The sequence below is a fragment of the Misgurnus anguillicaudatus genome, chromosome 24 (assembly GCF_027580225.2).
Source record: "Misgurnus anguillicaudatus chromosome 24, ASM2758022v2, whole genome shotgun sequence".
NCBI classification, from domain to species: domain Eukaryota; kingdom Metazoa; phylum Chordata; class Actinopteri; order Cypriniformes; family Cobitidae; genus Misgurnus; species Misgurnus anguillicaudatus.
This window is the reverse complement of record NC_073360.2, coordinates 3,421,019-3,436,574: the sequence shown is the minus strand read 5'-3', so window position 1 is coordinate 3,436,574 and position 15,556 is coordinate 3,421,019. Positions and strand designations below refer to the sequence as shown.

At 39.0% G+C, this 15,556-nt stretch overlaps 1 protein-coding gene across 1 annotated transcript; it reads left to right on the top strand.

The window, feature by feature from the left end:
• Positions 1-13,071: 13,071 nt before the first annotated feature.
• Positions 13,072-14,393, top strand: LOC129437269 (olfactory receptor 52K1-like). The gene has a single exon (XM_055195428.2). The coding sequence runs from the start codon at positions 13,075-13,077 to the stop codon at positions 14,017-14,019; it is 945 nt and encodes a 314-aa protein (XP_055051403.2). The 5' UTR covers positions 13,072-13,074; the 3' UTR covers positions 14,020-14,393.
• Positions 14,394-15,556: the final 1,163 nt, after the last annotated feature.

Genomic DNA, 15,556 nt, shown 5'->3' with positions numbered 1-15,556 from the left:
GGAGGGTTGGCAGCATGAGGTTCCGAGTCGAGGGAATGACGAGTCCGGTCGAGACGTGTGGAGAGCTCGCTAATGCGAGCGGACAAATCCTCCACCTCCTGAGCAGTAGTGGAATGTTGAGCAGAGTGTTGGCCCAGCCAGGCTCCCTGCTGTGCGAGCGCAGAACGGACAGAATCAGCATCTGCGGGATCCATGGTGGCAAGTCCGTTCTGTTACGATGAAAAACAGACAGAGAGATCCCAGAGCAGATGACAACAAATGTTTATTTAAATGAAAATATGTAATAAAGTCAGTAGCACGTCTGGGCGCAAAGGCCACTCCGAGGCAGACGGCAGAATAGAAATCACACACACACTGGGCTTCAGAGATAGACCACACACGTCCGGGCTACTGCCACACTCAGGCGAACGGTGGGAGAGAGAGAGAAGATCACACGACACAGCAAGAGATGTCCACAGCTCACTAGGGCACAACACCAACTCGACTGGCGGGCGAGATGATCCTGAGGCGGGCAGAGAGAGAGAGAGCGTTAGTGGTGCTGACAGCTGACGGGGAAAGCTGGACAGCTCCCGAGGCGTGGGACCGCCCAGCTGGACAGCGGCAGAGCTGCGGAGAAAATCCTTAGATCGCTGATGGAATTGACAGTCTATAAAGCAGCAGAAGAGAAGGCGGAGATCAGCAGATGAACAAAACTGGTAGTCTAAATCTTCGGGTGGCAGATAGCACAGACAAACGGGGAAAATAAAACTGACAAGAGTAACTGGAAACTTAGACAGGACAAGACTAGAATCTAGCAGCGCTAGAAACCGGCGAGCACATACAAAGACGGACTTGCAAAGAACACTAAAACACACAGGGATTAAATACTGAACCGAATGGCCATGAAATGCATTGCAGGTGAGTGGCGCAGGTGAAACAGATAACACTAATTACACCCATGACTGAAACGCGCACATGAAACTATAAACACAAAACACCAACACAGAGAAACCAAAAATAAAGCAGACAATAAAACCAAAGTCATAACATAAGGAGAGAGGAGATTAGTAAATGGTTTGTGTTTGTACTGTGGAAAGGCTGGACATTTGGCTAAGAACTGTCCGTTAAAAAGCCAATGCTCACCAGCAGTTCCTGGAGTTCTGGTGGGTACTGCTAAGTGTGAAATCTCCTCTGCATCCTCAACCCATTTATCGGTCACTTTAACATTTGGGGGCATTGAACACTTCTCTAAGGCCCTCATAGATTCCGGGGCTGAGGGAAATTTCCTGGATTACAACACTGCCCAGGAGTGGGGCATTCCTGCTGTTGCACTTGAAGTACTTCTAGCTGTATGGACACTTAAAGGACAGCAGACTGCACAGGTCATTCACTGCACCCCACCTGTCTTTTTATTTCTGGCAATCACCGTGAGGAGATTGTGCTGTACCTCTTGCATGCCTCTTTTTCTCCTATTATTTTGGGGCATGCTTGGTTGGCACAGCATAACCCTCACATGGATTGGCAGCGTAATGTCATTTTAAATTGGTCCCCATCGTGTCACGTGTCTTGTCTTGGTGCTACCAGGGCCACTTCTCTTCCTCCCCACCGGTCATACGATTGTGCTATTGATCTCCTCCCAGGCACTTCTCCGCCTAATGGTAGACTTTACTCTTTGTCTGCTCCTGAAAGAGAGGCTATGGATAGTTACATTAATGATGCTCTTCGCGCCGGTCTCATCCGTCCCTCTACCTCTCCAGCTGGAGTGGGGTTCTTTTTTGTTAAAAAGAAGGACGGCTCCCTGCGACCATGCATTGATTACAGAGGTTTAAACGACATTACGTGCACGCTCAGCACGTGCACAGGGTTTTGCGGCGCCTTCTTGAAAACCAGCGATTTGTTAAGGCGGATAAGTGTGATTTTCATAAGGAGTCTGTTTCGTTCTTGGGTTTTGTCATTGCTACCGGAGAGATACGTCCTGACCCAACTAAGATCAAAGCAGTCGCCGAGTGGCCAGTCCCCGACTCTCATAAGGAATTGCAAAGTTTTCTGGGTTTCGACAATTTTTACCGCCATTTCATCAGAAATTTTGGTCAGATTGCAAAGCCCCTTACAGCACTCTCCTCCACTAAGGAGAGTTTTATCTTTGATAAATGAAAGGTCCGGTTTATCTCTGCTCCTGTTCTATCTTTTCCAGATCCTAAAGGTCAGTTTATTGTTGAGGTGTATGCATCTAATGTCGGGGTAGGCACCGTTCTCTCACAGCGGTCTTCTAAGGACGGTAAAGTGCACACTTGCGCTTTCTTCTCCCATCAGTTAAACCCAACCGAGCGCAACTACAATATAGGTAATCGGGAGTTGCTTGTGGTTAGATTTGCTTTGGGTGAGTGGCGCAACTGGTTGGAGGGTACCTCGGAACCCTTCCTGGTCTGGACGGATCACAAGAACCTCGAATATATACGTTCACCCAGGAGGTTGAACTCGCGTCAGGCTCGCTGGGCACTGTTCTTTGAGCGTTACCCTGATGGTTTAACTTTACCCTCTCGTACCGGCCCAGTGCTAAGAGCATTAAACCCGATGCCCTCTCCCGTTTGTTCAAGGGTCCCTGTGCTGTGAGGGCCGAAACCATCCTTCGTGCTCTCCTCTGGGGAATTGGACAACAGGTGAGGGAAGTCGAACGAGGGGTGAAAGTGCCAGAGGAGTGCCTGGCGGGTCTGTTATGGGTTTTGGTTGCGCTCCGTTCCGAGGTCATCTGGTGGTGTCATGAGTCCAAGTTTGTCTGCCATCCTCCTGGTTCGGAGATCGTTGGCTACCGTCTGTCAATGGTTTTGGTGGTCCTCTATGGGTCAGGATGTCAGACAGTTTGTATTAGCATGTCAGGTATGTGCACGCAGTAAAGCCTCTCATCAGTCTCCTGTGGTCTGCTCAATGGTGGTCCTCTATGGGTCAGGATGTCAGACAGTTTGTATTAGCATGTCAGGTATGTAAAGCCTCTCATCAGTCTCCTGTGGTCTGCTCAAACCCGTTTCTGTTCCCTCCCGCCCCTGGTCACTTTAGCCGTAGATTTTGTTACCGGCTTACCCCTTTCTAAAGGCAAAACCGTTGTCCTTACGGTGGTGGATCGTTTCTCCAAGGCGGTTCATTTTATTCCCTTACCCAAGCTCCCCTCTGCCAAAGATACGGCCCAGGTATTAATTGAACACATCTTCCGCTTACATGGTCTGCCTACTGACGTGGTATCTGATAGGGGCCCTAAATTTGTTTCCCATTTCTGGCAAGAGTTCTGTAGACAGATCTGCGCCACCACTAGCTTGTCTTCAGGTTACCATCCACAGACCAACGGCCAGTGTGAACATGCTAATCAGGATCTCGGTCGAGCCCTCCGCTGTCTGACATCGCGATTTCTGAGCTCTTGGTGCCAACAACTTCCTTGGGTAGAATATGCTCATAATTCCCTTCCTGTCTGGTCCACCAACATGTCCCCTTTTGAAGCTTCGATGGGTTATCAGCCTCCACTTTTCCCATCTCAGGAATCCGATATGGTTCCGTCTGCTCTAGCTTTTATTCGACATTGCAAGCGCACTTGGAACAGGGCTAGATCAGCCTTACTTTGTCTGGCAGCCAGACGAACCAAGGCCGCGCCTGATCGCCATCGTCGACCTGCTCCTCGCTATATCTGCGGGCAGAAAGTGTGGCTTTCCTCCAAGGATCTGCCTCTCCAGGAGCACTCTCGTAAACTGGCTTCCTGGTTCCTTGGGCCATACACCATCAATAAGGTCATTAGTCCGGTGGCGGTTAAGCTCAGATTGCCTCTCGCTCTCTGTCGGATTCACCCTGTTTTTCATGTCTCCAGTGTCAAGCCTGTTATTTTTTCCCACATTAATCCTGTTTCCTCTGCCCCCGCTCCTCAACTAGTGGATGGATCTCCTGCTTACACTGTGAGGAGATTACTAGATATGCACCGTCGAGGTAGAGGTTTCCAATATCTAGTTGACTGGGAGGGTTATGGTCCGGAGGAGAGGTGTTGGGTACTGGCCCGGGACATTCTGGACCCTGGCCTGATTGAGGATCTCCGTCTGCGACAAGGTAAGACCCCTCCTTGACCGCCGTTGGCGGTCATGGGGGGTACTGTCATGATCTCGGTCTGATCAACCGCTTTGCTTTGGGTTTTGACATGTGTCTGTGTGTTTTGTCAGCTTTCACGTGCGCATCTGTCACTCGGGCGCTCCTCCTCCCGCTTTATTCCTTTCACCTGCGTCCCACACCTGATGTCAATTTACTCTCCCACGGTTTGCTATTTAGTTCTCTTCCTATTCCTATGCTGGTCCATGCTGATTTGATGCTGTTTTTTTTTCAGCAGGGATGTATGCTAATCGTTCTTACTCAGGTTATTGTTTCTTACATTTTTATAGCCTTAGAATTAGATCTTAGAATTGTTTTATTGTCTTGTTAGAGCTTTGCGAATTGACACAAATCGTACCAGTCGGTAGCATAAATAATAACTGTTTATCTGTTTTGGTGACCATAGCTTATGTTTATCTGTATCTAATTGGCAGTATAACAGAGTGTTTATACAGTTATATACAGTGGAGGTATGTATTGACTAATGAATTACATTTTATTCTCCTTAATAGCAATGATGTTATAAAGTACTTGGTTTTTACTTTGTGATTTGCCATACAATGCACAACGGTTGCCTTAATATTTAATAAAGATGACTACTGTATGGACAATTAAAATTAGGACATTTAGTTCACAAAGTAACACACCATCCAGTGACACAGTGTTAATGGATGATGTAATTTGACAAATACAGGTGTGACTTGTGATTATCTGTAGTCAAACAAAGTTTAATTAACATGAATGTCCAGTAAGATAATTGGGTCCTTGGTGGTGTCAGCTATATCTCTTGGTCCAGTCTGTGCCCCATGGGTGCCATTTGGTATATTTATTGGCAAAGCAGACAGTGAGTTTGATAAAAAAAACAGGCCCATGAGATGGGTACAGCCAAATAAACAAAGTTTAGTAAAGGGAATTAATTAAAGCTTGTTTGTGCCATGGACAACATTGTTACACAACACACTACTTATGACTAGGAATACAGTACACACAGTGTAATGTGCAGTTGAATTGTCACCGAGACATCTGGGATTGGGATATTCCATTGTTTAAAAAAGTATACATATTTATGACAAGGCAGTTCACAGTAAACACAACACATTTTTACCACAGTTTATTAATATCAAAAATTACAAACTTTATCACATTTTCATAAAAATTAAGTAGGCAATGTATCATTCACATGGTAGTTTTTGTGATGTACCAACCATAATACATTATTCTGTAGTATTTGTAGTCATGTAGTTGCAAACGCTCATGTTTTTAGCATCTTGCTATAATGTAAAGTGCTGCAGGGACAACGTACTTTTGTTAGCAAAACCCGGAAGAGAGTTAGCATTTTAAAACTTTCAGTTCAATTGTCCCAAAGTCAATGGGGTTTTTGAATGAGGTTTTTGTTAAACTCATTAAAAAATATATTGGGTTAGCATCAGCCCATATTTTTACATTTTATTCTACAACATAAAACACACCAGTAGCCTAATATTTACACGTAAATCTTTAAAGCAGAGTTTTTTTTTCTGAAGGCCTTGATTACCTTGTTCAGGTGTGTTGGGTCAGGGCTGAAGCTAAACTCTGCAGGAAATGGATCTTGAGGGCCAGAGATGAGAACCTCTGCTTTAAAGAGTCTTGACAAGTGCAGTTGCTAACAAGTTGCTACATGTGACTACAGACTTTGTTGGGGACTTTAAACGTTATCACACATTAAAGGTACTGTATGGGTTTTTTAGAGGTATCTAGTGGTGAAATTGTGAATTGCAACAAACCTCAATTTTAAAACGCAAAGAGAAGCTATGGTAAATGCCACAGCACAAACAAATCAACAAAGTAGGAATGAAACACGCTCTATCCACCTTTAAGCACGGAAGTTAGTGATGTGATGCATTTCCTTTTTTTTTGCGATGTACAAAACATGAGGGTGAAATTAAGAAGTTGTCTGATATATCATATGAAGAAATATTCAATAATTTCGTGCTGTTGCTTAGAGTTGAGAGTCTTTGGGCAACTAAACCAAGAATTCATGTTTTTACTTCTTTCATGCATATGTTTAAAATGTCCCAAATGTCCTCCTGGAGTGATTTTTTTATACACAGCAATTTTTTATTGACTGTTGTAATGTTTGAGTTTCTATGGTGACACATAGAAAGCTTATTAGGTGAATATAGCACTTCATCGTGACAGTCACAATACCAGGGGCCCGTTTCAGTAAGGAGGTTCAACCAACTATTAGTAAAAAAATTAACTCAGAGTTTCCCATCGCAGAGTAAGTCAACTCAGAGTTTTCGGCTAAAGAACAGCTGAAATGATTTGGTGAAATTGACTCATTGAAATTGACTAAGTAGGTTTACTCTGAGTTAAGCGTGTGCACAACTACAACCCCAAAACAGAAAAAGTTGGGACACAGTAGAAATTGTGAGTAAAAAAGGAATGGACTAATTTACAAATCTCATAAACTTATATTTTATTCACAGTAGAATATAGATAACATATCAAATGTTGAAAGTAAGATATTTTGAAATGTCATGCCAAATATTGGCTCATTTTGGATTTCATGAGAGCTACACATTCCAAAAAAAGTTGGGACAGGTAGCAATAAGAGGCCAGAAAATTTAAATGTACATATAAGGAACAGTTGAAAGACCAATTTGCAACTTATTAGGTCAATTGGCAACATAATTGGGTATAAAAAGAGCCTCTCAGAGTAGCAGTGTCTCTCAGAGGTCAAGATGGGCAGAGAATCACCATTTCCCCAAATGCTGCAGCGAAAAATAGTTTTCTGAGTTTCTCAGAGAAAAATTGCAAAGACATTGAAGTTATCATCATCTACAGTGCATAATATCATTCAAAGATTCAGAGAATCTGGAACAATCTCTGTGCGTAAGGGTCAAGACCGGAAAACCATACCGGATGCCCGTGATCTTCGGGCTCTTAGACAGCACTGCATCACATACAGGAATGCTACTGTAATGGAAATCATAAAATGGACTCAGGAATACTTCCAGAAAACATTGTCAGTGAACACAATCCACCGTGTCATTCGCTGTTGCCAGCTAAAACTCTGTAGGTCAAAAAAGAAGCCATATCTAAACATGACCCAGAAGCACAGGCGTTTCCCTGGACAAGACTCATTTAAAATGGACTTTGGCAAAGTGGAAAACTGTTCTGTGGTCCAACGAATCAAAATTTGAAGCTCTTTTTGAAAAACTGGGATGCCATTTCATCCGAACTAAAGAGGACAATGACAACCCAAGTTGTTATTAGCGCTCAGTTCAGAAGCCTGCATCTCTGATGGTTTGGGGTTGCATGAGTGCGTGTGGCATGGGCAGCTTACACATCTGGAAAGGCACCATCAATGCTGAAAGGTTTATCCAAGTTCTAGATACATTTGATCCCATTCAGATGTCGTCTCTTTCAGGGAAGACCTTGCATTTTCCAACATGACAAATGCCAGACCAAATACTGCATCAATTACAACATCAAGACTGCGTAGAAGAAGGATCTGAGTACTGAAATGGCCAGCCTGCAGTCCAGATCTTTCACCCAAAGAAAATATTTGGTGCATCATAAAGAGGAAGATGCGACAAACAAGACCTAAGACCGTTGAGCAACTAGAAGCCTGTTTTAGACAAGAATGGGACAACATTCCTATTCCTAAACATTGGTCCTCCTCCAGCTGTTCCTTGTATGTACATTTAACTTTTATGGCTTCTTATTGCTACCTGTCCCAACTTTTTTTGGAATGTGTAGCTTTCATCAAATCCTAAATGAGCCAATATTTGGCATGACATTTCAAAATATCTCACTGTCAACATTTGATATGTTATCTATATACTACTGTGAATAAAATATAAGTTTATGTTTAAATTATTCCATTCCTTTTTTACTCACAATTTCTACTGTGTCCCAACTTTTTCTGTTTTGGGGTTGTATAAAAGGCCATATTCAATGAAGCACCAATATTATGACTCACCATGGCAAAAGCATGTGACATTACTATGGCCCAGTTTATATTAGAGCATTTGCGTTTTAAAATGGCATTTTAAAATGAAAACGATCCTTGTTTATACTGGCATTTTAAAAAGAATCTTCATCCACACTATACACCACCATAAATGCATGAAACATGACCAATCACGTAACTTGGCATGCGCATAAAATTGTAAAATAACTTATTACTCTAATAATAGCTTACCTTTGCCCGTTTATGCAGCCTAGGTGTGTGCGATATTGACAAAAATTCATACCTGGGTCCTTTTGCTGGCAACTATAACCTATAAAACAGTGTTTGGGAAAGTCTTATACTGTTCTAGCTCCCCCCTACAACATATTAATATGATTAATAGGTTAATTTTGATTTTATAACTAAACAGAAAGGTCTTTATGATTTAAAAAGAAAGCATTCAAGTGAACAGTACTAAACGAACTTGAAGCAAAAATAAATTTCAGCAAATGCAAACTTCAATTAAACATAATAAGAGGTGAAGTATTGCTTTAGCTTACAGAAATGCTTATTGCATTAATTTTTAAAAGTGTGCGAGGTCCGTGCACGTCCTCCGCTAGCAACACAGAAATAGCTAAAAGCGCAAGCGGCTAAACGAGCATTAAATATTAATGACGTTGAGTTTATTGTTTGTATTAATTTATATTCACAAAACTTATCAACAAAACATCTATTAAATTAAAGAGACAAATTATCTGAAACGAAATTCATTTTAAAGTAGAAAACAAAACTTAAATTAAACTCGAAAATAATGTCTGACCCATTACAATTCTCCCTTCATATTGGCCTTTACAACGCCCTATATAGCGTTTAAAATAACAATACTCAAACATAAAATATAAAACAGACATTATCTATAAGGATACATGTTAAAACAATCTGATATAGCGTTTATAATAGCTGGTTGGTAGATGTTTACTATTTTTGGCAAAACCTCCGTTGCAAACCTCCACTTACTTGAATAAAATAATTTTTACTTTGAAAATGATGCGCTGTAACGTTAAAATCAGCTGTTCTTTTAAATAAGACTCCGTCCGCGTTCATTTACTGTCAGAGCAACATCTGAGTTCTCAAACTAAAACAGGGTCTGCAGCGTTTGCGAACGAATCTGTTTATGAGGGTCGAAAACGGTTATGTGGTGTAGATGAAAGGCGTAAACGTAGCAAAAGTAACGCGTTTTAAAGGATAAACACATTAATGTAAACATAGCCTAAAACTGAAAGTGCTGCTGCATGACAGCAACTACGAGCATGTTTTTGGACTGTAAGTTATTGAATATTCATTTTCATGCAGATGCAATCCCATGGACAAAAAAGGAACATGACAGTGGCTAAATATGAAATTAGGAATAAGACTTGGACATAAAAGGCTGCCATACTTTACAAAAGTTTGACATTAAAGCTCCCGTTCTGTTTGTGATTTTGAAGCTTTGATTGTGTTTATAGTGGGCAATATAACATGTGTTCATGTTTTACGTGTAAAAAAACGCAGTGTTTTTCACACAATTTACTTATCTGTATAGCGCTGTTTTCACTGTCCTCAAAACAGGCTGATGTCTTCCTTGTTATGTGAAATACCTCCTTCAGAAATACGTATCGAGTTCTGATTGTGTAGTTTGTTTAGTGTGCTGTGATTCGATAGCAGCTTAGCTTAGCACAGAGCCGTTTGAGCCGAAGCTGGTGACTGACGTATTCCTGTGGGCGGAGTTTAGTCAACAAACTGTTTTACTGACGTCATTAAAGCAGGAAATAGAAGGCTGTAGTCCAAACCGGCCGTTCGTTTTAGGCTTTTAAAGAGGAATTCTATTGAAGAAAATATATCGCCTGGCAGTGAACTTTGAGCTTTATCATTTTACAGGTATTATTACTATTATAGCAACATAACACACTAACTAGGGTTTAAAAAATGGTATCAGGAAGAACGTGACCTTTAATAAAATTGTAATACGCCAAGCTGGTATTTGAACTCAGGTCGCCGAAAGTACGTCTTTCCTGACCACTGTGCAAAGCACCGCCAAGCTCATAATGAATGAATTTGTAAGAAACGTAAAGGCAACTGTTCAGATGTAAGAGCAATGTTTATAGTCACTTAAGGATGAGTATTGAAATAAATAAAAAATGAATGCAAAGAAAAATGATACTGCTTAACAGGGAACATGTTTGTGTTTAATAAAGTTTTAAAGATTGATCTCCAGAAACAGCTGCAGTAGTTCACCTATAGCCTTAGGTTAGCTTTTAATTTCTAGTCAATGCATTTAGACTTCAAAATTGATAAAAGTGGTGTTCATATGTGAAAATTATCTTGATGGACAAAATGTGTAAGCATCATGAATGTTTGTTAAACACAGAGCTTATTTTTTGCGTTAATCCAGAAGTCTTTGGAAAAAAGAACAGGCTTTATGTTGGGGGAACCAATGTCCCGCTAACTTTTCGGGTTGCCCCACAAAAAAACTCATCCCTGTGGCACTCTATTTACTTTACATGCTAACTGAAAGTCTTAAAAAAATTGGTGGAGTCAGTCTGACATCTGAATGGCCCTGGGTGCCACCCCAAATTTAATGTGTTACTTTCACTCCATAAAAAAAATTCACTTTCTTTCCAAAATATCTGTCTTAGTGAGTATCATACTAAACAATTGGTTACTGTATGTCTTGAACAAATGTATGTCAATAAACATTTTATTGCATTTGGTCTTATAATAAGCCTAACCTGTTGAAGTCTCTGCCATTAAACGGGTGGTTAAATGGCATCGCATTAATAATGCATTCTGGCTTATTAACACAGTTATAGAGTTGTTTTCTCATGTTAAACGTAGCCAAAGTGTCAAAAAAGTAGTTGGGCGTGATAATAGTTCTGTGCTGAATGCAATATGCCAGGGTTCGTACAAGTTTCGGAAAGTTTTTTTCGATTACGGGTCCAGCTGACTTTTCAGGGGTTTCTACACTTATCACTTCTTTTTAAGGGCACTTCCCCTGGAAACGCCCGCCCACCCATCAATCAGCCGGAGACGCTAGAACTTGCAAACATCATATCACGCGACACAGCTTTGTTTAATTTCAAAACTCAACAATGGCACGAAAGAAGAAGTGTGTTTTCGGATGTAAGGAGAAGACATCCAGCCTTATGAAAACAATGGATATAGATTATTACCCGGGGTAGCAGTGGAGTTTTGCGTGTGTGTTTGATGCGCTGGATTTTCCCAAACCGGATCGCATGCGGTAAGACTTCTGTCTTATGTTGGAAATAGGCGCGTGCATATTATATAAATGACACAAACATGTAGTGAATCATAAGTTAAACAGTGTTGTATAAAGTGTTGCATGACTCGTACTCGCTCATCCCGTGGTAGTAACTCCTCTTTCTTAATTTTTTGGTATGTTATCGGAAAGATTCGGTAAAGCTAATCTTTCTTTTATAAATCTGATTAAACTAAAGACTCTTCATAGATATAAAGGGTGTAATACTACTCTATAGATACTCCAGATTAATATGAGAAGTGCAGAAACAGCGTGTGTTACGTGAGCTTTAAAGTAAATTAAATAACAAAAGAAGAAGAGAAAATCACTCACTGCTCCTTACTAACTTCTGTAACTTTGTAAAAAAAGATTAATTCATATTTACTTTTAATAAGTTACTTTTTTTTGACAAAAATCCTTTTTGTTGAGCTCTACTATTTAAAGTAAGTTTAAGGTTTATCATGGAATTTAGATTTTTACTAAAGTTACTGCAGTTAACTTTAGATCTTTTGCTTCATTAACAGACAATAAATCAGATGTGAGAAATAGAAAGTTTTAAAATTCACCTTTACATTATGTTTACATCTGGTAATGCATGCAGTTAGAGGGATATTTATTAGGGATAATGTGAAATAGGCTATTCAGCAATAATGAGATTCCTTTTTGATTTTTTGATACAGAGTTCTCTTATGAATTATGAACCCCCTAAAGTAGTTTTGGCCTCTAGTTCCGCCACTGCTTAATGCTTACTGTTTACCAAACAGCGTGGGGGAGAACTGAAACATAAAGCATGGTTGTTACTCTTCTCCTGAAGTCCCCCTGCTACACACATTATCAACAACTGAAATACTCACTTAGATTCGGACAATTTGGTAATTTACTTCCTCCCACCAATAGTAGTACAATACTATAAAAATTGTTTAATGCATGTGACCATTTCACAGGATTCCTCATGTTCACTTATATTAGAAATTGTGAAAACGTCTTCCATGTGGTTCCATTTTTTTCTGACAGTGTAGGCATAACACGTGACCACTGAAATAATACTGTCAATACTGTTATCGTAACGGTTTTAAAAAAAGTATTTGATACAGTAACAGTAGTTTTTTATTTCCTTTAGATCTTATTTAATCAAGTAAATTGAGGAACACATTGCATTTTTGATGACGTCTGGTTAGTGCCTGTAAAAAATCCTAGAACTTAGTAGTAGCTGCGGCCTGATGATGCAGATGAGCAGGAAGACTCAATGGGAGCAGTGCACAGACTCATGGGAACACACAACATGGTGTATTTAGAAACCATGACATGTGTCACACTTTCATTTCAGTCTAACACATAAGACTGAGACTCAGAGAGTGTTATTGATGTATAGGACATATTAATGGTCTGGGTGTTTATCATTGTGCCTTTTAATCCTCCTGTTATGTATGCATTTGATGCTTATATGCAAGTTCATTGAACTTTTGACTTTTCAGAGAAAGCTTTTCTCTTCACAGCACTCCTGTTCAGATTTACATCACAATATAACAGACACTTCAGAATTAAGGTAAACTTCAGAAATATCAGCCATATATTTTATTTTTATGTCACTGTTTAAAACACATTATTGATACCTTCTGGAAAAAAACACGTTTTAAGAAAACACATGTGTTCATTATGTAAATGTATACTAAAGAAAACAACTTTTTTAATTGTATGAACTTTATTTCTTTCAACAGAACTCTTTTAAACCTTTTTGTTCAGCATGGCAGATCAACCTGCAAAAAATATTACATATACAGACTTTAAACTGAATGGTTTCCACAGCTTTGGAGAATGGAGACCTTTGTTATTCATCCCATTCTTTCTGATGTTTGTATTGTCTATCTTAGCGAATTCTACTCTGATATATTTAATCAAATCCCAGCAGTCTCTGCATTCACCTATGTATGTACTTATAGGTTTTATGGCTTTTTCAGACTTGACATTGCCTATGGTTTTTGTACCCAAAATGCTACTTAACTTATTGTTTTATTGGACTGAGATATCGTTAAATGGTTGCTTGATACAAATGTTTTGCATTTATTTTGCTGGATCATTTCATTCAACTTTGCTTTTCTGGATGGCACTAGACCGTTATTTTGCAATATGCAAACCTCTTTACTATCATAAATACATGGAAATTGGCAGTTTCATTAAGTTTGTTGTTGGACCAGTAATGAGAAATGCATTTCTGGTAGTAACCATGGTCTCTCTGGCTGGAAAACTGTCATATTGTACAAATATAATCGATCACTGTTTATGTGAACACATGGCATTGGTTCAGTTGGCATGTGGTGATATATCTATTAATAACATTGTAGGTCTTTTGTCTGCTTTTCTTATACCCACTACAGATTTTATTCTCATTACTGCTTCATATGTTGTGATTTTTTTCTCAGTGTTTAAATCTGGTAAGGGTCATTTAAAGGCCATTAATACATGTATTACTCACCTGATTGTTATGACGCTTAGCTTGTCCTCTGCCCTGATTGCATTTTTGTTATACAGAATAAGTAATCATATTTCTTCAAGCACACGTATATTTATAAGCATCATGTACTTACTTGTTCCAAGTTGTATTAACCCACTAATCTATGGATGGAGAACAAAAGAAATAAGACAAACATTTCTGAAGTTTATAAAAACTGGAAAAGTTTTGCCTTTTTAAAATAATTACTGGCTCATCTAAATGATTTAATCTATAAAATATAATGCATTCAAATATCACTCATACATAAAGCTAATGTTTGTCAACATTATAAATGAGAAAGATGCTACATTACCTATATAACTTGCACTGGAAAGTATTCTGTGCAACTGTACATAACACGTAAAATACTTGGTATTCATTAGTTTCATTTAACATTGGAGTAAAAAAATTGTAATCAAACCCACAATTTGTAGTATTTGTTAAAAGTATAATCATTCTGTTTTGCTAGCTGTTTTTTTCCGAGTAATGATGTATTACTTTGGTAGTCTATTGTAAATCATGATTGTTATATGTCTTTTTGCTATATGGTATGATAAGTATTATATGGTGTTATAAATAGTTTAAGAAAGAACAACTACTAGATAAGATTGGTATTCTGTAAGTAATAGGTAACATTTGTAATTACAAAGTATTTGCAACTTTCATGAATAGGGTTTTTAAATGCCCTAATCTGGTTAAATAAAACTTAATTTTTATAGTACCTTTTTACAGTTGATTGAATGATTTACTTGAAAAGACAAAATTTATCTGACTCTAAACTATTTTAACATACATAATTAGTAATATTACTAATCCGTTGCCAACATTAATTGAGTAGATATGATGTATTATGGAAAACCATGGGTATTTTAGATTTGACGAATGTACTGAAGAACGTAGTGTTTGATGGTTGGTTAGTACAAAAATGTAATGAAATAAACTACCCAGACTCCTGAGGATGCGTATAAATAGCACGAAGTGTAAAAATTGTGCAATACATATGCCAAATTCCACTTTGGCGTGCATATGATACGCCAGTCCTTCCCATTCACTTAAATGGTGCATCTTTTTTTGTCGTTTTATTTAATGGTTTCTCAATTTTTTTCTGTTTTTTAAACCATTTTCGCTTGGGTTTAGGGTTAGATTTTAGATTTGCTTAATGAGGTTATTTAATATACAGGTTTCTCCATGTTTTTGTCCATATTTAAGCCATGGTCGCTTGGAGTTGGGGTTAGAGTTGGGGTTTGGGTTAGGATGTCATTTTTATATAACAAAAAGTTGTTAAAATGTTAAAAAATAGCAAAAAAATTGAGAAACCATTAAATAAAATGACAAAAAAAGAATTTCTAAAGTTACCAGCCACATTGGCTCGTGGTCAAAAAAGTTACTATTAAAGTTACTGTTCCTATGGTGTTTTCGAGTTGATCGGAATTACGCTTTTTTAAGTGCTGTTTTGCAGTGCAGGGCTAACCGTAAGGCGAAATCTGGCATGTTTGGTATCGTTGGACTCGGCAACTATTCAGGACATCAAGGAAACAAGTCCTGTGAAAAAACATCGATCAGAGCCAAAGTTATAGGCATGTAAAGCATAAGTCTGACCACTAGGTGGCGCTGCAACGAAACAGTGCATGCACACTCAGTTCCTGACTGGGATCACAACTACCAAGTGTCGTGTCAATACTATAGGCATAAGATTGCCGAAGATATAGACTAAAATCAGTTTTTTTGCGCTCTA